The 21585-nt window shown below is 55.2% G+C and overlaps 1 protein-coding gene across 7 annotated transcripts in view; it reads right to left on the bottom strand.

Moving 5' to 3' along the window:
* The window catches only part of ZBTB7C (zinc finger and BTB domain containing 7C), a 92854-nt gene that overhangs the window by 19085 nt on the left and 52184 nt on the right, over positions 1 to 21585 (bottom strand). The window contains exon 1 of one of the 7 annotated variants that reach the window (XM_035310427.1): positions 20487 to 21561. The exons of 4 other annotated variants lie outside the window; for them this stretch is intronic. Coding sequence is in view for 1 of the 3 variants with exons in the window: in XM_035310425.1 (XP_035166316.1) it covers positions 18506 to 18633 (128 nt within the window). In the remaining 2 variants the exon portion in view is untranslated. Of the gene's footprint in view, positions 1 to 5296; positions 5302 to 18505; positions 18661 to 20486; positions 21562 to 21585 lie in introns of those variants that run through there. 2 more of the 7 variants (XM_035310425.1, XM_035310430.1) reach the window with 2 other exon arrangements.

Raw genomic sequence — 21585 nt, 5'->3', positions numbered from 1 at the left:
TAGCACCGCGAACTGACAGCACTCAAAAATAATCAGGATTCAGCTCTCAGAGAGCGCAGGATCAGGGGTGCTCCGTGCCACCAGGTAGGAAAGCAGCCCAAGCCAGCAGCAAGGAAACCTCAGCCTCTGCCCTATTTAGAGGGGTGACCCTTCAAAATGAAAAAATAAAAAAATAAAAAAATAAAGGAGGGGAAATAAGGAGAAAATGCAGTCCTGCTGTGTAAAGAGAGACGGTCTCGCATGTTTGTTTTGGCCTGCCCTGAACTCCAGGCAGTTTCCAACTGGAACCCAGAAATGCTTATGGTGTTTGGATTCTGTCTGCATCCCTCCCATGACGTGAAGAGGCATTCAGGATGATGGGCTGGGATTTTTTATTTTTTTTTTTCCCCCTAACAACTATATTTACTGCTACATTTTGAACTCACCATGCTGTCATTACAATGTCAGCTTAAATTACATGTGCGATAACCATAGCATAAATATATGCACAAGTTCACAAAGGCTTTACAAGGAAAACATTTTCCAGGGACGCTGGAGTTGCTCACATGTCCGGACTCAAAGGAGATGTCCAAAGGAGTCTCTGAATTAAAGAGCGCTGGCTGCAGCCAGGATTTGGCCTGCTGGGGCTGAACAGATGGATTTTACGCATCTGTTGGGCTTCGCTGGGTAAAGCCGACTCTTATTTCTCCTGGTGTCACCATGGGTTGACTCCAGGGGTTTAACTGATGCTGTTCTGGATTTCGCTGATCCCCTTCCACACACACAGCCCATTAGGGCTGAGGACAGATGCTTTCTCCTGCGCCAAGATTTGACATAAGAAACTACCCCCAGCTTCCACTGCTGGGCCAGAGGTAACCACCCCTCGCAGCTCTTCCTTTTCCATAAGCCCGCTTGGCTCCCAGCTCCTAGACAGAGAGCACCTTGCTGAGCACCCCTTGCTCTCCTGCAGAGAGGGAAATTCAGCCTCTGACATGTCCTGAACAGCACCACTGGAAACGGGGAAGGACTCACACCATTCCAGGACGTAGCCTTTGTCCTGCCCAGGAGAGCAGCAGCATTTTTCCCTGCGTTCCCCAGCACTTCACCACCTGCATTTTGCATTTGGCTGCACAGGTATGTCAGTCTCTCGTTAAATGCACCACTGTGAATTCCCTCTAGCTGAGAAACATTCCCTAGATAAAGGGTCACAATAAAACAAGACATCTGGAACAATCCACCTCTCCGTCCACCCATCTAGCCTCCCATCTCTGGCGCTTCTTGTGCACGTTACTCCGTTTCATCTAGGCTTCACATTAGCAAAACAGCCCTGATGGCATTTTAATTTATTCTCCTCATTTGTCTGTGAAAACACTCATCAAAACGACCCTGAACGCCTTGCATTTTATGTGGCTTTTTGGTACCCACCTATCTGCATTCAGCCCTTCCTAGCCAGGGGCAGGGACCCCGGGGCTTGCCAGCACCGCACCTCCAAGCGGCACGCTGGCACTCGCCGCAGCCCCAGCCGGCATCAATCAGCAGCGCCGCGGCACACCGGGGCTTTCCTTCCCCGAGCTGGTGCTTCAGAAATGTTCGTGAGTGCACCTAGGTCCCGCTCGGACCGCTGCCTCTGTTTGCAAAGTTTGCCCCCAGGTCGGTGCCAGGCACAGGGGAGCTGCGCCCGCAGCGCCGGGGGTAGCAGCGGGAGCGCTCCCTGCACGCGGGGCAGAGGCTGGAGACCCGTGTTTGTAGCAGGACCCTTCCCGATGGGGGAAAAAGGGACTTTGTGGGACGGCACGGGAAGGAAAATGGGGCTGCAGGTTTTCCAGATGGAGACGTGAGGATCTGAGGTCTGCCTCCATGGCTGACAAAGACCGAGCACCGAACAAGGTGTGACAGGGGATGCGAAGCACAGAGCTGGGGGAAACGGCTGCAGCAGGAGGGGCTTTTAGGGAGATGGGCGGCCAAAATGCACGTTTCCCTCTCCCTTTCCTTGAGCTATGGCCTCAGCAACAGGTAGGTTGTGAGCTACTGAGGTTGGGTTTCCACTCTTCCAAATGGCATTGCAGGCTCAGAGCTCACCACGGAGCTGCTGGCATTTTAAAGGCAGAGCCTGGCTACAGCACTTTGCAAGCCCAAGCACTCCACCAGGCCGCATAAAAAGCATGTTATGTAGGAAAAGATATGATCCAGTTAAACATCCAGAGCTCCTCAGTGCTGCCTGTGCCAAGGTACATGCTCCTTTATGGCACGCACATGAAGTGCGTGCATCAGAGAATATTTTCACAGCACTGTCTTTTCTTCCATTTATTTTAAGGAACACAGTGTGGTTTCCTCCACTGCGTTTCTCATATTATGCTTAAAAATAAAATTTGAACCTACATCAAACCAAACAGCTCCTTGCCCAAAGTGGTTAAAAAAAATAAAAATAAAAAAAAGCCTCTTGTATGGTGAACCCATCAGGAGGGAGAACACAAGTCCCTCTGTGGCTGCTCTCAGCCACGAAGAGCCAGCGCAAGATTTGTGCATCCCTTCTGCTGCCGCACGAGGCTTCTCGGAAATGTTTCGTGCCTCTGGCAGGGCACAGCCTGATTTACACGCAGGGCTGGGAGCTGTGATGGCAGCTGGGGCGCGGGTAAATCTCCAGGTAGCCCTGGTCCTCGCCGCCCGCTGCGCTCTGAACGCCGCCGCATAGGAATGAGGCTCGTGGCGAGAAAGAGGGACGTGTCCTGCCGCACCAGGAGGGATTTCTGAGCACTATAAATTATCATTCGAGCCATCTGCATGTGCCCCACGTAACCTGTGAGAGGCCGCAGAAGAGGTACAGCAGGTCACTTAGGAGACACGGAGGCTTTTTTGGTCTCGTGCCCATCGCTGCTGCCCAAACAGCGTGACCATCCTCCACACAAGGACAAGGGCAGCCCAGGTCCCCCGGTCAATGCCAACAGGACAGAGGATGACACCACGCTCGTGCCCACACCGTGCATCGTTGGGGCCCCAAACCCCAAGCCCACACCCACCTAAAACAAGATCGGCTGTCTCTGGAGGCAACGGGGACACAGGGCAGCGTAGCAAGCAAGTGCCCCCACAGTGCTGCCATTAATTTCTCATTAGTGCCAACTCTTGCTGGTCGTGCAGTCTGCGTCCCCTCCACAGAGCACAAACCCACCTCTGAAGTCCCGGGTGACCTTCCTCTCTCCTTGACCCGCACCAAGGGCTGGTTACACCTCTGTTCTTAGGGGCACGTGAGGTTGAAGGCATCTGACAAACCCCGTCAGAGAATAACGAGGTTGCTCGTCAGAATGCAAAGTGCAAGGAGAAAGTGAAACGAATGGCCGGCCCTAAAAGAGAAAACTCCTGCCATAAAGCAGATTTGGAGAAAAAAAAAGAAACGGTCACGCTCTGCCCTGCTTTGCTAAACAGGCAGATGGGACCTGTATTTCTCTTCTGAAACTTTAATAGGAAGAATATGATTCTGCTGCAAGTGTGTTTTATATGCCTGGCGATTAAAGGGGAAGGGAAGGACATAATTTATGGAATTGTGAAACACGGAGGATAGCTTTCTGGCTGCAATGTTTCTTTATTTTCTTGTTATTCCTTTTATTCTTCCTTTTGCTTCTAGGCGTGTGGAAGGTGATGGATGGGCAGTGGTGCAGACAGAAACCTTCCTTTTATATTCGCAGGGCAGGTACTGCATCAGCAACCGCAGTGCCTACACGAGCTGAACCTCCTCTGAACAAGAACAATCCTGAGACCAAAAAAAAAGGTGCTTCGGTGTGTCCTCTGGCTTCCTGTAGTGCCTCCCTGCTCCTACAGCCCCCTCACCTCCCGGCTTTAACAGGCTTCCTGATGTCAGAGTGGGAAATCGAGCCAAGCCACGCTGCAGCCAGCAGCACGGAGAAGAGAGAAGATGGAGTCGGGCTGCTCTCAGAGGACAAGAGGCTATTGTCAGAAGTTGCAGCAAAGGAAGTTTTGATCAGATAGAGGAATTTTAATTTTTCGTTTTATTTTTAGTACGGGGCTGGTCAAGCCCTGAAGCATAAAGCCAGAGCGGCGCTGGGATTTCTACCCTTGGGGACACCCAAAACTCACCGGCACAAGGCGTGAGCCTCACCTAGGGAGGCAGGGTGAACCAGGAGCCTGGTTTGGCACGTGGGAAACCCAGGCACAAAATGGGATGAAATAACACAACCACAGGCACACAGTGGACCTGGGGCTACCTCTCCAGAGAGAGGCCTAAACCCTCCGCACGTTGCTGCAGAATCGGCTCCTTTTGGGTGGATGAATCAAGTCGCCACAGTTGTGTGTGTGACGAGCTCCAAGGGTCGCCTGCTCTTTCTGCTTTTGTAGGAGGAAAATCTTCTCTAGCTGCAAAATTCTTCAGATTTTTTTTTTTTTTTTTCATTTTTGGGGCCAATTCAACAACTCATCTCTCTGCGAAGACTGTCAGCAGAAGCGTCAACGGTACTGCTGGTTTCTGTGATGTGGAACCATGCCCGCCGAGACTTGGACCAAGACCACGCAGCCCATCTCACACAAGCCACCGAGCAGCCCACACTTGGCAAAGCCCGAAGACCGTATCAGCCATGCCTGCATGACTTATGGCTTCGGGCCATCTTCCTCCGAGCCTCCGAGCAGCCACGATATAAATCTTGCTCTTCTTTCACCGGTCTTTGCCATGACAACACAATCACTTGGCTCCCCGTGCCACACACTCTTCGGGTGTTTGTCAGGGATGTGTCAGTGGAGAAATGAACTCTGTACCCTGGCAAGATCAGCGCAGCTCTTCACAAAGCCAATCACTCCTGCCCTTTTCCAGCTCAGATGCTCACCGCAGGAGGAATTCGAGTTCTCGTGAAATCACTGTGAATGTTTACCTGCACCGGGAGCAAATCCATATTCCTCCCTCCTGGGAATAAGCAAACAGAAATTTCCCCCGCCCAGAGTTTTGCTCCCCTCCAGCTGCTGCCCTCTCATGCCTAAATATCCCCACGAAACGGCGTGCACGTGTGCATTTTAACTCACTCAGAGCTACATTTGCTCATTGGAAAGAAGGCTGCTTGCCCCGCTGAAGCTGGCTGAGCCCTCCTGTGAGGCTACGACTCCTGCTAGGCGGCACGGTGGCTACCAGCGTAGTCATCCTGAGCCTGCGGATCTGAAGCCCTGCAGCAATTTTGGCATACCATCTAAGTGACCTTTTTCACTGTCTGAAGCCTCTTTGTTGAAAAATACCGAACCCGGACTTTAGAGTACTGCTGGAGCCTGTGGATGGGATGCTGGGGACTCGCCCCGCTCCCGGACGCACGTCCCCAGCCTCCACCCGTGGGGAGAGCAGGGGGCCGATGGAGAAGACAGAGGGGTTTGTCAGGAAGGGCAAAGCAGGCTCAGACTGCTTGTGCGCCCTCCCGTGATGCCGATTCAGCCCAGGAAGGTCACGCAGTTCTTACAGTATTAGCACGGGAGGGTGGAGTCCTCCTTCTGTCCAAGGAGAGGGAAGGGAAGGGAGCCCGTCCCCTGCCGAACGCAGCGGGTGTGCGTATTGCACTTGGCTGGTCAGGGGGCGGAGGCCGGGTCCCTAATTTAGGATTTCCCAAGGGAAATGAGAAAAAAAGCAACCCAGGGGTGGAAAGAACCCAGGTAAAACGTTAGCTGGAGAAAATGGGGTGAGAGAGGCTTGGATTGCCAGGGGAGAAGCTGCCGGCAGCACCAACCACCGGGCACTTCAGGCAGGGTGGGAGGGGAGGCAGGCAGCAGGCAGGAGGGGGACTGCGGGAGCGCAGCGAGCAAAGAGGGGGAGAGAGGAGAGGAAGAATTATGCAGGGCCTCAGAGGTCAAAAGACCCAACTTCAAAAGGATTCCTTAACAGACACAAAGCCAATACCTTTCGGTTTGCTTATTTAGTTTTCACACAAACCTAAGTAATATGTGTGTTTGGGATTTTTCCACCTTTGACAGAAAAGGAACCTGAAGTGGGGAAAGGATGAGAGAAGTCTCGGACCCTTTGCTTTCCCCAGTGCACTTGGATAGAGCAAAGGCTGCTGAGTCAAAAGATTTCTCTGGTTGCTGGCAATGGAAAGGTGGGAGTGACCAGGGCTTCTCCGTGTGCTGAAAAATGTGGAAAAGTAGCTGCAAGTCAGCATAAAGGACTTGTTTAATCTGAAAAAAAAAAAAAAAAAATGTTCTGCCTAAATTTTGGGCATCTGTCATAGATTGTGTTTAATTAAAAACAAAGGAAATGTTGATGCAAACAAATCAGGCTGCGTGTGAAAGTCAGACTCGCTCTTTGAAAAGGCTGCAATGAATGCTTCTGCCGCTCACAACTTGTCTATTAATCCGACCAAACTGACCCAAATGCCGGGTGGTTTTTATGTCATCGAAACTTCACTTTGTACTAAAGCATATTTAGCTGAATTATCTCTCCCAGCTGTACTTAAGGAAGCGAAAGCTAAGTACAGAGCTGAAAGAGCCTGCTCCTGTATCCCGGGGCGTTCAACCCATCAGCACAGTTAAAAACACTGACAAGCTATGGCAAGCTAATGTCAGTAAAATGGTACCCAACAGGAGGCTTGAAGCCTGCACAGTGATCTCTGCAATAAGTTCCAGCCCATTAAACACCAGCCTTAAGTAAAATATTACGGTGGGTCACGTTTTAAAGCGGACAGAATTGGCTGGGGAGTCACTGAGGACCCACCAGGATGCTTCTGGAGGAGAATGGAAATCCTGCACTAAGCTTTTCTAAACGAGCAACCTTGCTTTGCATTTCGGCTGCCTCCTCCCTGCCCTAAGCACCAGATCCTTCCGCTCAATGCAGGTTTTGTGCTTTGCTTCCCACTTGGGCACTGGCAGGTCCCTCCGCAGACACACGGAGAAGCATTTGTGTTTCCCGGGCTATGCGGGTAAGAGCAGAAGCACATTAAATCCCCCAAACGGGTAAAGGTTGCTTGTTGTTGAAAGATTAAAAGGGAAAAGGGAGAGAAGATCCATCTGGAAGCCGTCGCCAGATCCCTCGAACCGCAGGGGCTGCGCTCCCCTCGCCCTAAGGGCTCACCCCGCGCGAGGCTGCTCCCGGGATCACGCCGTGTGCTGGGCCAGGCCGAGCATCTCTGCCAGATCCTGCCGGGGAGCAAACCGCAGGGCTGCAGAGAGCCCTGCGTAGTTATCAGCCGGTCACCGGCCCGATAGCAGGGAGACCAGAAGCCAAGTGACGTGGCAAGGGCCGCGCAGTGGGTCAGGAGCGGAGCAGAGAGCAGGAACCGTGTCCTCTGTCCCCTCCGACGGCTCACCCCGATCCCAAGCGTTTAGTACTTTTCTCTGTTCAGCTTTGACCTTACGAGTTCCCTTAACCTTCTCCTGGCAGCTTCCTAATGGGCGAATAAATCTCTGGAGAGTATCTTAAATTCTTTTTTATCACAGACTGTATCAGTGTGATAATAAGATCAGCCTTCAGACTCCCCATTAAGTCACAGAAGGTGTGGTCATCAGTCATGCTTTTCCCAGCCTTAATTGCCAGGCAGACACTTAAAGTGGAAAGTCCATCTAATGAGCCCAATCATTAAAACATCCCTGGTTCCTATTTGAGATGGAAAATTACATTACTGTAATAAGGGGGTTGCATCTTTGCCCCCCTATTCAATCATGTGGCACGGGGAAGGTGAGACTTCCCTGCGAGTTGGCCTTGGATGTGTGTCATTTAAATATAGCCCCTACGTCAGGCAGGAAGAGGTCATAAAACCCTTCACGGGACGAGAACTGGGTGGTTGGAGAGGACGGCGGTGACCTCGAGGTGAGCAAAGAACACTGACACCGCCGATGCTCCTGAGGGCTGGCCGGGCGGAGGTGGTGGAAGAGTCACCACGGTCATGCCTGGCTGGAGATGTGGTGTGCTTGGAAAAGGCCAAGCAGGCTCTTCAGTGGGACAGCTCTGTCCTAAGTTTGTCCTAAGTTTGTCCTTAAGTTTGTCCTTAAGTTTGCAGGCTTAATTTGGAGAAATGTTGGTTGTAACCGGGCAGCGTCACAAGCCAGCACCGCTTGGATGAAGGGCTTGGGGAGCTACTGGGGAGTCATCCTTCTCTCAGAGGGAAGATGAGGGTGACATGCCGTGTGGGATGGCACAGAAACCAGGCACCAGAGGTACAGCAGCCTGGCCAAACCTCAGAAAGCCGTGTGGAAGCCCTTGCATGGGGCAAGTCTTCCTAAAGTCCATAAAACGCTTGCTCTGGGACACAGCAAGGATGGGCTTGGCCAAGGTCCCCCTTGGGCGCTCCCCATCTCTCCATCTCACGCTGCTGCCCATCATCAGGGGAAGGTCTGAGCTCCACTTGGGTGCAACCAGCACCTCCAACCACACCACCATAATGTCAAAGCCTCCTGGATGGAGAGGGCACCTGAATGGACCCACTCCCCCCGCAAAGCTCCAGCAGCCCCGCAGAGGCCGGCCGAGACACCGGCTCCGCAGCCAGCGGCCGCCGTGCCAGGCGCTCGGAGCGGCGGGGCAGAGGGATCCCTAATAAAAACAAGGAGGCACGGAAGGGCGTGTTCCTTTTGGGTAATAATACATCTTAAACTGCACGGTGAGGCAAAGACAACGCCGCGCCCTAAGCCACCCGAAGGGTGTGGGCATTATACAATGATTCGCCCACACCCAGCACCTCCGACGACAATTAACACCCAGCCCCGCGCGGGGAGCAGTAAATACGGCATCTCCAACCAGGAAACGCCGGCGTTTTCCGCGCAGATGAAAAAAACCCCGGCGATGTGTCCCAACACGAACACCACTTCGGGCAGATCTGCGCCGTACCCGGCAAGCGGAGGTTATTTTTTTTTGTTTGTTTGCCCCTGAAAGGAGCCAGGGTGAAGTGAACGGCGGTTACATTTCACCTTATTCCTGAGCGCGGATTTCTGGGTTTTCATCGTTTCCTTCTTGAAAAATAATTTTTTTAAAAAAGTAAAAAAAAAAAAAAAACAACAAACAGAGATGATGGAAAAATCTGAATGTATAATTACATCCTGATAACTACAAAGTCATGCGGAGCACTTTATAGATAATAAAACGACAAGATCTCATCACGCCCAAGTTTATTTTCATAGCCGTAAATCTACTTCTGTTAAAGTCGACGGGAAGAGATTTTACTATTGAGTAATAATGGAAACAAAATAACACTTATTAAAGGGAAATGGGAACGAGAGCACATCTCACGTTGAACGACAACGGAGAAAATCAGCTTGTTATTAGCAGAAAGCAGAAATAACTCCTTTTTGCCAGTCTGAGATATTGTCAGCAAGATTATTAACACAGACCCCGCTTTCCTCCCAAGCCACGGCGCCGTGGCAGTGATGCTCGTGAAAACGGGAGTTAAAGATGCAGCTCCAGGGTTGTGCCTCCAGCCACCACTGCGTCTTAGAGGAAAAATAAAATGAACCAGAAGGAGTACTTCCAAACCTTTCCTTAGCCATTTCTGGGGTCAGGAAAGCCGAGCTGCTTTTCCACCAGAAACTCACCCGTCCGTCACAAAAACAGCAGGTAGTGATGAAGATGATGATGGATCTGCAGAAGTGGTAACACGGGTAGTATGCGGTGCGGGGCTGGCGGCTGGCACTGGCGTTACTGGGGGATGCTGGACATGGGCAATGACTTACAGCCCCAAGCACAGAGCCCAGAGACATCCAGAGGGACAGGCAGTGTTCCCGGGGAGCAACGCTGAAATATTAATGAGGGTTGAGGTTATTTCACCAGGAGAGGTGAAATAGAGCTCAGGAGAAGGGGGTGACGCGCAGGATCCCTGGATGCTGCTGTTTGCCTTTGGGGCAGTCAGCAGGAGCAGATCAGGAAATGTTTGCACAGATAAGAAAGCCCTGCTCGAATCTGAGCCCTGAGTGGGGCCAGGGGAAGGGATGGATTTTGATCCTCCAGCCGTGGATCAGAGCAGCAGGAGCAGGGCATAGCCGTGCCAGCATACAAAAGGCAAGGAAATAATCCCCACCACTCCTGTTTGCTGACGGGAGCTGGGAGCATCTGCAGTTGAGCCTGGGCTTTTACTGTGCAAGATGCAGGGTTTATTGTTATTTTTATTATTATGGCTACCACTAATTGCAGTGGCCATTTACTCGGCACCTTTGCCTAACAGCTACGAGCGGGATGCTCATCGCTTCGCAGGCGCTGTATAAACAAGGCAGGAGAAGGAGCAGCCTGTCCCTGAACGCTTGCGCTCAAAATAAACAGCGGGAGAAAAGAGATTACCTCGTTTGTGCAGATGAGGAACAGAGATACTCCGCGCTTCGCCTAGGGCCACGTAGGAAGCCCATGGCAGAGCCAAAATTCGGAGTCAGCTCTTCCAAATCCCAATCCACCACCTTATCTGGAGGATCAGCGGGAGCTGGCACTCTGCCTGGGGCTCGGCTTTACCCTCGGGCGCGAGGCTGCCTGGAGCTCGCGGGGCCCCGGGCAGGGGCCAGAGCGTGGTGACCGCCACGTGCCCAAACCCCGGGGACAGCGGCACCGGCCCCGAGCCCAGCCTGGCACGGGGCTGCTCCAGGAGCCCCCCGGCCCCAATCCCCTCTGCCCGGGGACCCAGCAGCAGCTGGGGATTTTCCTTTGTGCTTTGGACACAAGAAATCACCCGGCAGGGCTCACCTGGCGGCAGGCTCAGGAGCAAGAGCGAAAGGGTTTGGGCCCCAGGGGAAAGCGGGTGTCCAGGGCTTGTAGGAACCCAAAGGGACGCCGAGGAAAACATGAAAATGGGAGAAGGCACGAGCTCCCAGCCTCACTGGGGAGAGGAGAGGGCAGGGAAGGCTTTGCAGGCACGCTCCGAAGAGGTGCCATCGGCAGCAAAGCGGGGCTTTTCCAAACATAAACAGTTTGGGAAGCAGCGAGCTGGAGCGCGAGCTAAAAATAAGCAGCGGCAAGTGAAAAGGATTAAAGGAGCCCGAAAGAAATAGCGAAGAGCAAATTGCAGGGAATTGTTCAGCAAACAATAAAGGCTCCTTGCCATCCCCCTGCAACAGGCGGGTGGCACCGGGGGAAAGCAGCCCGCGACAAATGATAGCTGCGGAGGGGGGACGGGGGAAACTCAGACATGGCAGATTTGTTAAGTGGTTATTTTCCTTCTGTCTTTGCGGAAGACAAAGGGGAGGTAAAGCTCCCGAAGACAGGGATTGTATTTCACTCCGCAGTCGGGAAGGCTTTCGAGTGTCTGCAGATAGCAGCGAGAAATGGTCCTAAAAAGATTAGAGCTCTTAAGGTAGGGCAAAATACTATATCCAGACAACATACTCGAGTTTTAATGACAGTGGGGACAGAATTGAGTGAGGCATTGTCTGCTGCCTTTAGGAAACCGAAAACTTAATTTGAAACAGCACAGACTGGATCCGGGCTCTTCTCACAAGAAAGGCTTTATTCCTGTCCTTTAAGTGTCACTTTTTATCCTTGACATATATTTTCCATTCACCGCTTCCCCACAACACCATCCATCACAATGAGAGTCAGGACAGCCAAAGGCACCCGGCGCTCAGCTCTGCGGAGCCCCCCGTGCACCCGGCACCCAGCTCGCAGCCGGGCACCCCTGGGTGACCCGGACCCCCACAGAGCAGCGTTTTCAGCGGCAACCTGCCATTAAGAGGGAGAAGCCCACAAGCGATGCTGTAAAACAGGGTGCGGTGTTTTGTCACGGGACCCGCACAGCTCTAGGAAAGGTCTCCTTTGTTTTCAGCGCTGTGGGTAGCTTGCCTTTGAGCATCTCCCTTGCTCTAATGTATTTCTTCCCTCTGCACCCCTCTGTTACACCGTTATCCTTATTTACAGATACTCAGCTGAGGGATGAAGAAGCAAATCGGCTTTCCAAAGAGCACAAGGAGGGAAATGCAGGGGATCCCAAATCCCCACCCCAAAACATCCCTCTCCCTCAACCCTCCGCAAGGATGCTGGCAACGTGCGAAGCTCAACGCGCCACTTCCCGAGGGGTGCCAACCCGCAGAGCCTCCCACCAGCACCACTGGACTGGTTTTGTACTGGGAGCAAGCCACAGGAGCACTGTGGCCCCGCTCGGGTGCTGGATGTCCCCGGGGGCTGGATCGCATCAGGGCTTCCCTGCCCCTGGCCTTGGCACCGTGCACAAACCCCGGGGGCTGCGCTGCAGCGCGGGGGGACAACTGCAGGGCAGCGGCCACCGTAGGTGATCGCTCCTGCGCCATCCTGCAGCCAGGTCTTCCGCCCTGTTATCCCCGTACTGACAGAAACCAAATCCACCTTTGCAGAGACAGCACCGCGAGCCTTGAAATTATGCGGTCTCCCGGCGGCTCCCCTCGGCCACGAAGGCTGGGTGTTGCTGCAGGAAGACGTCTGCAGGGAGGACATCTGCATCCTGAGAAACCCCGGGCTCTTTGCCGCCCGGGGGCCGGATCCTGGTGCTCCCACCCGAGGAGTGGCAAAGCCCCCGCGCCGCTTTCAGCCCTGTGTGAATGAGATTAGGCTCAGCCACTCGGCGGTTTCCCCCGCCGGAGCAAAGTGAGATTTGCTCTATTAGCTAATTCATCCTAGCAGCGTCCCTGCGAGCTATGGCAGCAAGCATTAGCTTCACCTCTCGAGGAGGAAAGCTGGAGGTCAAAAGGGCTGAGCTTCCCCTCGCTCACGTGGCCAGGGTACGGCGGGGAGCAGGAGCTGAGCACCGGGGGGCTTGGGGCTGGGAAACGATGTGGAGCCCCCCCGGGACACGGCTTGGGGGTGGTGCTGGCACTGCAAGGTCAGTTAGGTGCCTCCACCCAAAGCGAGGTGGGTGAGAGAGAGAACGGGGTCTGTTTCGGCACATTTGTTATTTAATGCATGTGAGAAACTCAGGTTTGTGGGGGTGTTCAGGATCACCCGAATCCGGGGCTGGAATTTCCTAAAGGTGGGCGATGCTTTGATGTCAGCTTTAGAGGCAGGGAGCCCCGGGGAGAGGTTTGGCTGTGAAACCAAAGGGCGGGCCGGGCTGGTGGGACCCCTGGCTCTGCAAGGGCGATGTGCTACAGATCTAGAGAGGAATGAAGATGTCACGGGGCGGCAGCCACCCTCTGTGCCACCCTGCCCCTCGCCCTCCCTCCTCCACCACCCATCCCTCGGTCTGAGCCCCCCGCCTCCACCTCCCCCCCCCACGCAGGACGGGCGACACAGCCTCCCACAGCACCGACGGCCAACCCACGGCGCTGTTGGTGCCCTCAGAGCACGTCCGAGTGACGGAAGGAATCATCAGCCCGTGGTGTTTCCAACCTTCCCCCTTTTTCTTCACCTCTCCTTCCCCCGGCTTTTAACACTTTCCATCTCGATGGCAATTATTACCAGCATTCCTGAAGACGAATCCTACAGGCTCGCAACCAAGTCCTTGCCGAGCCAAGCCAGCACAGATGTGCTAGCGAGCGGTGCAGATGGCTCCCCTTCCCCTGAAACCCAAGAGTCTGCGGCGTGCTGCAGGCTGGGGACGTCAGGAGCGCATCCCTGCCCATATGGCGAGCGAGAAGTCACCCCGGGAAGCTCACAGCGGCGGGAGGAGACCCGGGCTGCCTCCTGCATTGCTCAGCCCTTTGCCTCGCGCCGTGAAAGGCTGGTGCTGTTACGCGAGAGATGGCAAATAAATAATACATAAATGCCAAAGCGCGTTGCCAAGGCCACCCCCAGGATGGATCCGTACCCACGTGTTCAGCTCCGAGCCTGCTCCTGCCCTGTCGAGATGTCACCTGGAGCGAGACAGAGCTCCCGGACAACGCGCTGGCTCCGAGTGATGCATCGCAGAGCCTCGCAGGTGACAGAAACTGTAATTGCTGTGATTAAACCTCACCGGCCTGCTGCACCCCCGTGAAACCCGCGCCTGCCTCGCTGCCGCTTCCAGCAGCGGGATCGATGTCCCCGGCAGGGAAAGCTGCCCGCAGATGCGGACGGGGCGAAGGGATCTCCCAGCCGCTGGGGCAGGGAAGCTGCAGGTGCAGGAAGAAAGCTGCCATCGCTGCGCCTGCTCTTTGAGGTGTAAGGCACAGCAAGGTGGGGTCTGGCCAGCCAGCCCCTACCACCACCAGGAATCGTGGAGCAGAAGCCTTCCCAGCCTAAGGACACCTTCACGGGCTGATGTGGAGGCTGGTGTGGCCAGGCACAACGGCCTTTGGAGCATCTCTAGAAAAACAACCAGATTTGGAGGGTGAAGCCCCTCCACCCGCCAGGAGAGCAGTGCCTCTGGGGCACGATGCTGCCTCGTGCCCCCGGGGGCTGACGGATGCTCTGGTTTCCAAGAGGACCTGAACAATGTTCCCAACACCCCAAAAAGCAGCTCAAACCAGGAGCTGTGAGCCCACAGCCTGGCAAAAAGGGCTCTCAGGGACACTGTGCGATGCTACAGACGATGGCTTGGGGTTCGGGGCAGAAATGTCTCGTGCCTGGAGGCCGAAAAGCTGCGACAAGCTGGTGCAGACCCCAGGGAGCCGCCCTGCATCCCACCAGCTCCAGCCACCAGCCTGTATTGCCGCAGCAGCTTGGCCAGATCTGCCTCTCTTTTTCTCAGCAACGCCCCGAGAGAAAAACGACTCTGTAGCAGTAGGAGGTAACGCACTGGCCATTTCAAATCCATGACCAGAATGTAAAATACTAGGTACCCAGTGGCTGGATGTGGCTGTGACCGCGATGGGAGCTGCCCCTCTCCCTGCACGGAGAGCAGGCTGTGCCCAGGTGCCAGCAGCACCCCTGGCACCCCCGGCACCCCCCAGACCTTCCCAGCTCCGGTCACTGCAGCTGCCCAGCAGCTTTTCCATCTGTGAGCAAAGGGAGGTGCTAGGAAGAGGCGCTGGGCATCCAGCCCTGGTGTGCAAAGGCACAGGGGGTGCCCGGCGTGCTGGGAGGTGGCAGGCAGCAGTCCTTGGGCAGAGTGCTGGTGGCCCCTGGTGCCTTGCTGGGACGGACAGCTCTCGACATCCCCCTGCCTCACTGTGCTCACCTGCCAAACACCCGGAGCAGCTCCAGCAGAGCACTTTGCAACCTGCTGACCCCCTCGTGTCTCCCGTGCATGCTGTGGGCAGATGCTGGATGGGCTCAGGGGACACGGCACGTGGCAGAGCACGTGGGGACCACCTCCGAACCCCCGTGAGAGGAGGCACACACATGCCAGGAGGTTAACTCCTGAAACGAGATGCCCCCAGGTAGTCTGACACCTCTGCAGGAGCCCCCGCATCTGCCGGGAGCCGAGCTGAGCTGAGGCTGCAAAGGTTGCAGACGCTGCTCGAGAAATATTGGCCATAGCTGTGTACATGCGTTTGGCTTATTAGTTTTACCTAATGGGAGATTACAAAGCGGCCGGGGAAGGAGCAGAAAAATACTCTCCTTGTTTAGCACAAAAATATAGGTAACAATTATTAGGCAATAATTGATTCATCCGATACTTTATTAACTGCAGTCGGGTTGGCAAGTGACAGGCTGTGCAGCGAGCCTTTCATGTGACACGCTATTAAAGGCTCTTTTTCTGGCTCTGAAAGGCAGTGGCTGGCAGATCAAAGGTCAGACATTTCAAGGAGTAAATTGGTTTAATGTGGCTGCAGATAGCCTCACAAAACCTAATAAATATGCAGTGAAATGTAAGGAGAGAAAATTGTGGACAAGAGAGACAATTACTTTGAAACCAGGATAAGAGCAGCGCGGGCGCAAATTAATCAGCGTAAGGGCTCCTTCTCCCTGTCTCGCGGCGCTGGGTTTGGCACCCGGAGCAGGAGCCTGGCTGCCCGCCCGGGGGGGAGATGTGGGGGCTCCGGGGATGCTCCGGTACCAAAACGTGCCGGGGGAAGATGCCCACAGCAACGCGAACCACCACGGCTTCCCAGTTACGCCACAGCTTCCCAGTTACACCAGTAGGCTTTTGTGGACTGCTGCAAGGGAGGCGCAGGAGCCAGGTGGGGTTTTGTGGTGGCTGCTCGGCTAAATGCCCTCGGCGTGACACTGCGGGGACGTCGGGAGGTGGGGACCCGCGGCCCAGGCCTCTGCACGCAGAGGTACAAAATGAGCCTGGAGTGGTCTGACTGTGAGGACTGATGCTCGCAGCTCATCTCATTGTTCTTAACTCGGCCTCGTGACTTTTTTAGAAGCGCACCTCACTATTTTTAATCTCCAGCCAGGCAGCAATGTCTGAATACTTTGGGGTTTTGTTCCCGTTTGCTGAAATGCATTAACTCAAATGACCTCCGAGCGGCTGTGAGGCAGGGCTCCTCTGCTAAAAAGTCGCAACTTCGCTCCTCTTAATTAGAAGCGAGAAAACACCCACTCCATTTCTCTAATCTTGAAAGAGACTTCCTGCACCAACAGCGACAACAATGCCTGATATTCCTTCTGCGGCTGGAAACCCGGAGCGGAGGAAAGAAATCTCTGACATAAAGCACCCGCCCCCCGCCGGGAGGCAGATAAGGGCACAACCTCTTTGTATTCCCTCCGCGGGTCACCTTCACCAGATGAGTCACCGCGCTCCAGCGCTATTTATCGGGGGCCCTCAGATAGCCGGCACGGATCGGGCACCTGCCATGAAGCCCAGTCCCCTGGGTTGTGCCGTGCCCCCTGCCTGGACCCACGGAGGTGGCCTCTGCTCACCGTGTCCCCAAAGGTGGCACTGCCACCCCCAGGAGGAGGCATCCTGAGAAGCTCTGGGAGCGAAGCAGAGCGGGGAAGCAAGCCCCACTCGTGCTCTGCTCGCCGTGGGACGCCTCGCCACGCTGAGGGAAGAGCTCTGCGCCTTTTTGGGGTCACCCACAGGGACGGCCGATGGGGCACGGCCACCCAAACCTGCAGCCCACGCAGGCAGTCAGCGCGCTCTCACCCCGAGGTACTTGTGCTTGTATAGCTCTCCCATAAATCAGGAGCCCTGGCAGTGTAATTTGTATCTGGGGAACCCGGAGCAATTACAGAATCAGCCCAAACACTGTTTGTTTCTCAAGATTTCGCCCTTAGTTAGCACTGTCGTTCTGCTTTAATTACACCGTAATTAATTGCAGCAAAACTGTTTGGAAAGTGCGTGGTGGTGCACGGTGGAAAGGCTCAAATATTGCAACCTGCCTGCTCCTCTGCAGCCACGAGGGTGAAACCACGCTCTGCAGGAAAGCGGTGATCCTGGCTCGGTATAACACTCGGCGCTCACCTCACCCCTTCCATCCACAGGACCTGCACGTCCCTTCAAAACCAGACCAAGACCCACGGAAGATGATCGCTGAGTGACTTTACATGCAGGGAAATTAAGGCGCAGAGGAGCTAATCTCTTTAATTTATCTCCAGACGGGATTAAGAGGGCAGAATTTGCCAGAAGTGAACCAAGTCGGGCTTGCAAGGGAGCACTGTGTTGTGGCAGCGAGGGGAGCCAGCCCACGGCCGTGGCAGTGGCCGGAGGAGCAGCCAGGTCTCTGGGACACATCCTTGCTGCCCTGGAAGAAAATCACCGCCTCTGCCTCTGCCCTGGGGCGTTCAGACCTTCACGTGCCTGTTCCCTTGCAGCTTCCAAAGCCCATGGCACAGCTGCCCACTCAGGAGGACTTTGAGGCTCCCGTTTGGAGCGGGGCGCGTGCAGATACAAAACCAGCCACGAAGCAATAGCCAGGCAGCCCCGAGGAAACGCGAAGCACCAAATTCATCCGAGGCTGCCCCCAGTTCCATCACCTGGCCTGGCTTGAAGGCAGCAACGTCTCCAGTCCCACCCCTCCATCTCGGCTCTCACAAGCACTGATGGTTTCCGTGCACCAAGCACAGCTGCGGCAGAAATCCCCCGCTGCGCCCCGCTGGGCCGGACAGAAAGAGGGGAAGGGAGAGGGCAGGCAGGAGCCCGGCTCCCGCAGGTGACTCAGCCAGGCACCGCCGCCCCCGGGGCAGGAGGGGAAATTTCCCATTTCAAAATTGCTCAACAACAATAAAAAGATTATTTTTTTTTTTTTTTTTTTTTTTTTTCCTTCAGCTATATCCCTTGCGGAACGAAATGCTGCCTTGCTTTGCTCTTTGCTGTTTTCGTTTTTCAGCTCTGTCCCTTCACCTACATTGTCCTCCTCCACTCAGGGCAGGGAGTTTTAGGGGACGTGGCCCGAGCAGGTCACTAGAGCAGCCCAAGCTTGTTGCTTGGTGAGCAAGCTGGAGGGGTGTTTTATACATCCCCACCGGTCCCCAGGCTATGCGCCACAACCCCGAGTGTTCCTGGTGGCACCACCAGCATCCCTCAGCCCACGTGGGTGGAAGGTCCCCAATTTTGGGCGGAGGAAGCAGTCCCAGCACGGCAGCAGAGTTCTCGCCGCCCCAGCAGTGCTGGAAGATCCCCAGCCGATCTCAGAAGACCTCCCAGAGACATGCCTAGAGAACTGGGGCTTTGGCAGCGGATCTGCTCCATCAGCTTCGGCTCACCTTGGCAAAAGGTGCCCAGATGCCATGGTGACGGGCTCGGCGGGGATAAACACCGAGCATGGGTGTGGGCTGTTTGCATAGCTAGGAAGCTGGCTGGCCTCCATCCCTCCACCCTGCCTCCTCCCAGTGGTGCCAGGAGCTCGATCCAAAGTGGTCTCCTACCTCCTCCCGGGCTGGCTCATCCGCCGGCAGCACGGAGACACTTCCCCAACTGGTTCGCTGCTGGGCAGGGCAGGGTGGGGGACTGCTGCCGGGCTGCCTCTCCCCACAGCCCGGGAGGTGGATGTCATCGGACGGTCCCGACGTCCACACGCATGCCCAGACCCAGGCGGAGGCCGTGGGGACCTGCCACGGGGTGAGATGTCCCCTCCTCCTCTGCCGCAGGGGCTGGGCTCCCCAGTCCCAAGGGCAGCCCTAGGGGCCGGGGGCTGGCCCCGCAGGCAGCATCGAGGGGCTGGGAGGGCTGCAGGGAGGAGCAGGGGTGTTTGAGGGGTGCCAGTGGGCTTGGCTGTGGTGAGGAAGCTGGACACATGGACACGGATCACTGGACACGCCAAGGGAAGGACGCGAAGGCGGATGGGAGAGGGAGAAGCTGGCTGCTGCCGCCCCACGGCTCACAAAACCTCTGGATGTGGCATCCTTCCCCCAAAAAGCTGTGTCCTGGAAAAGTGCTTGTGGCCACCACGTGCCCGTTCCTCAGGGGCAGGGACATCTCTCTGAGGGTTGAGGAAGAAAACAATCAAACAGCCGTGAGAAATAAATGCATAATGAGGGGAAGCTGCTCCCATGAGCAACACTTGAAAATTACACAGGCGTATGAGCAACGGGCATTGGGCGCACGCTTCCAGTAAGGAATCAAAAAGCTCTGACTAATGTAAAGATGCCTCCAAATCTCTCTTGGCACAAGTATCCCGGCCCCACATCCCCTCCCTCTATTCATCTCTGAAGCTCGCAGGCAAAGGAAAACAACCGGCACAGCTCCCTCGCTGACCCACATCGGCTCCCTCCGCACCGTCCCGATGCTGTCCCCGTCCCCGTCCTTCAGAGAGGGCAAAAAACCCTCCCAAGCCCCAGTGCCCAGCCACCAAGGCCTGCGGGGTCACTTCCCAGTGATTTCCGAATTTATACAGCCATTCCTTCGGTTACGCTGAGTGGAAAAGTGATAAGGACTGCGCACTGGGGAGAGAGGCTTCAGCACTCTGAAAGTATTTTAATAGCTGCTATTTAATTAAAAGCAATAGCTCTGGAATTATGTGAGTGAAACTTGCCACTTGTTTATTAATTAGAGGAGGAATTTCAAAGGAGGCAAAGAGAATTAGGTGCTGGCCAGCCCCAGGCTTGCTGGAAAACCCCAGGCTCTCACAGCTGATGCTTGCTCGGTGCTCTAACACGCCAGGTCTGACTCTCAGGTCTGGCACCTGAGCAAACAGCACCGAGCACCGGGGGAAAGTGGGTGTTGGACCCTGCCTGATCAGGAGGACAGGCTTCAAATGTCCTCTGCAGGGCTTTGCAGCACCAAACGCGTTGTAAGGAAGGCAAGGGTGTGGGACGGAGAGCACGGGGGAAGAGACAGAGCCTGAAAACGCAGCCCCTTCCCTGCAAGAGGCAGCCCACCTCAATTATAAAAGCTGTCTAAGGGTGACTCGGAGGAGGAAACCTGCTCGGGATCAGGCCTTGAACACATCAGGTCACTGCTCCGCGGAGGACACCACAGAGGGACAAAGCCTCCGCGGCTGCTCGGGGCACGGACCCACCAGCCAGCCCCGCTGTCCCCACGCGGGCAGATATTGACTCGGCCACCCTGGGGCAGGTCCCCAGGAGGAATGCCGAGAAGCCCCCAGGTTTGCTGTGCATCAGGAGGAGCTGGAGGCACGGGCAGAGCTCCGCGGGCCGTCACCCAGCATCTGCACCCCGGGACTCGGCGTCCCCGCTGCCTTTGGCCACCGGAGCCATTCGGCACAGCCCCTCCGTAACCCCCCGGCCTTCAACCACCAAGCAGAAAGGAGGGGAAAGCCACCACATGCAGACTTATCCCCCGCCGACCATCGCAGCCAGGCGAACCGCTGGCTGCCCCGACCTTAGCAGGGGCAGGACGAGCTCCGGGGCCCTGCACAAAGGCAACATTTCCGCACACGCAACGCACTTGGAAAAGCAGCGCCGAGACCTCCGAGCACCGGTTCCTCCCCTGCGGAGCACATTCCTCCCGTCGGATTTTCATTCAGCCAAACCTTAAACAAAACTGCAGCTCGCTGCCGTTGTTCCTGCCCGTGGTGTGGTTCTGGGAATCACCCAGGAGGCTTGGTGGAGAGATCCCAGCTTCCAGAACCGGGGAGGGACTTTGTGCTGCTCAAACAGCACGGCGATTTACGCTTAAGAAGGATCTGTTAAAAATGTTAAACCCTAGCGGGGTAAAACATGCCATCCGGGGGCGTCCTCTTCGCTAAAAAAGCAGCAAAAACTTCCAGACAGAGACTGGGATTCCAGCCCGAGCTGCCGCCGGGATGCCCGGGCGTGGGACGAAGCCCTGCTCGGGGCCGGGGGCCAGCAGGGCAGGCTGAGCCGTGCCAGCCCCAGCCCCAGCCCCATGCCCCCAGTCAGGGCCAGCCCGCACTGCCCGAACACGCAGTCTGCTTCAACTACTCTTTTTTTTTTCAACCCACTATTAAAATATTTCTATTTCAACTATTTTTTTATTTTTTTTTTCAGCAGGCTTTCCGCACAGAGCAACTGGAACAAAATTAACCTTAGGAAAACCAGGACAAATATTAATCACCTGCCCCTCCAGCGCCCTTCTGCCTACCCAGCAGGAGGTATTAGCAGATGTGTTTTCACGCTGATCCTTCCTATCTAGAGCAAACAAACAAATAACTGAGCCGGACCTGCGAAGAAACCCCGCAAACTGAGAAGCCGTACTGTGTAGGTGCTGATATGGAGCCAAAATCTCCGGGCTCGGTAAAGATTCAAGATGCCAAACAAGCAAATCAGAGCGAGGATCACAGGGGTGAGCTGAAACAGCAATTAAAAACGCGTGCAAATGGTGACAGATTATTGCAGGGGATCGCTGAACAAGCCGGGGCGATTTCTGAAAAGAACCCGATTAGCCTCCGAGCATGAAATCCAGGCTGCTCCCCCCTGCTTAAATAAACCGCGGAAGCCGTGAAAGGATAAAAAAAAAATAATAAAAAATAAAAATCGGATCTTTTGGAAACCAGGCGCGACGTGGAAAAGTACAGCACCCGACC

The sequence above is a fragment of the Oxyura jamaicensis genome, chromosome Z (genome assembly GCF_011077185.1).
Source record: "Oxyura jamaicensis isolate SHBP4307 breed ruddy duck chromosome Z, BPBGC_Ojam_1.0, whole genome shotgun sequence".
NCBI classification, from domain to species: domain Eukaryota; kingdom Metazoa; phylum Chordata; class Aves; order Anseriformes; family Anatidae; genus Oxyura; species Oxyura jamaicensis.
This window is presented reverse-complemented; position numbering and strand designations above follow the sequence as displayed.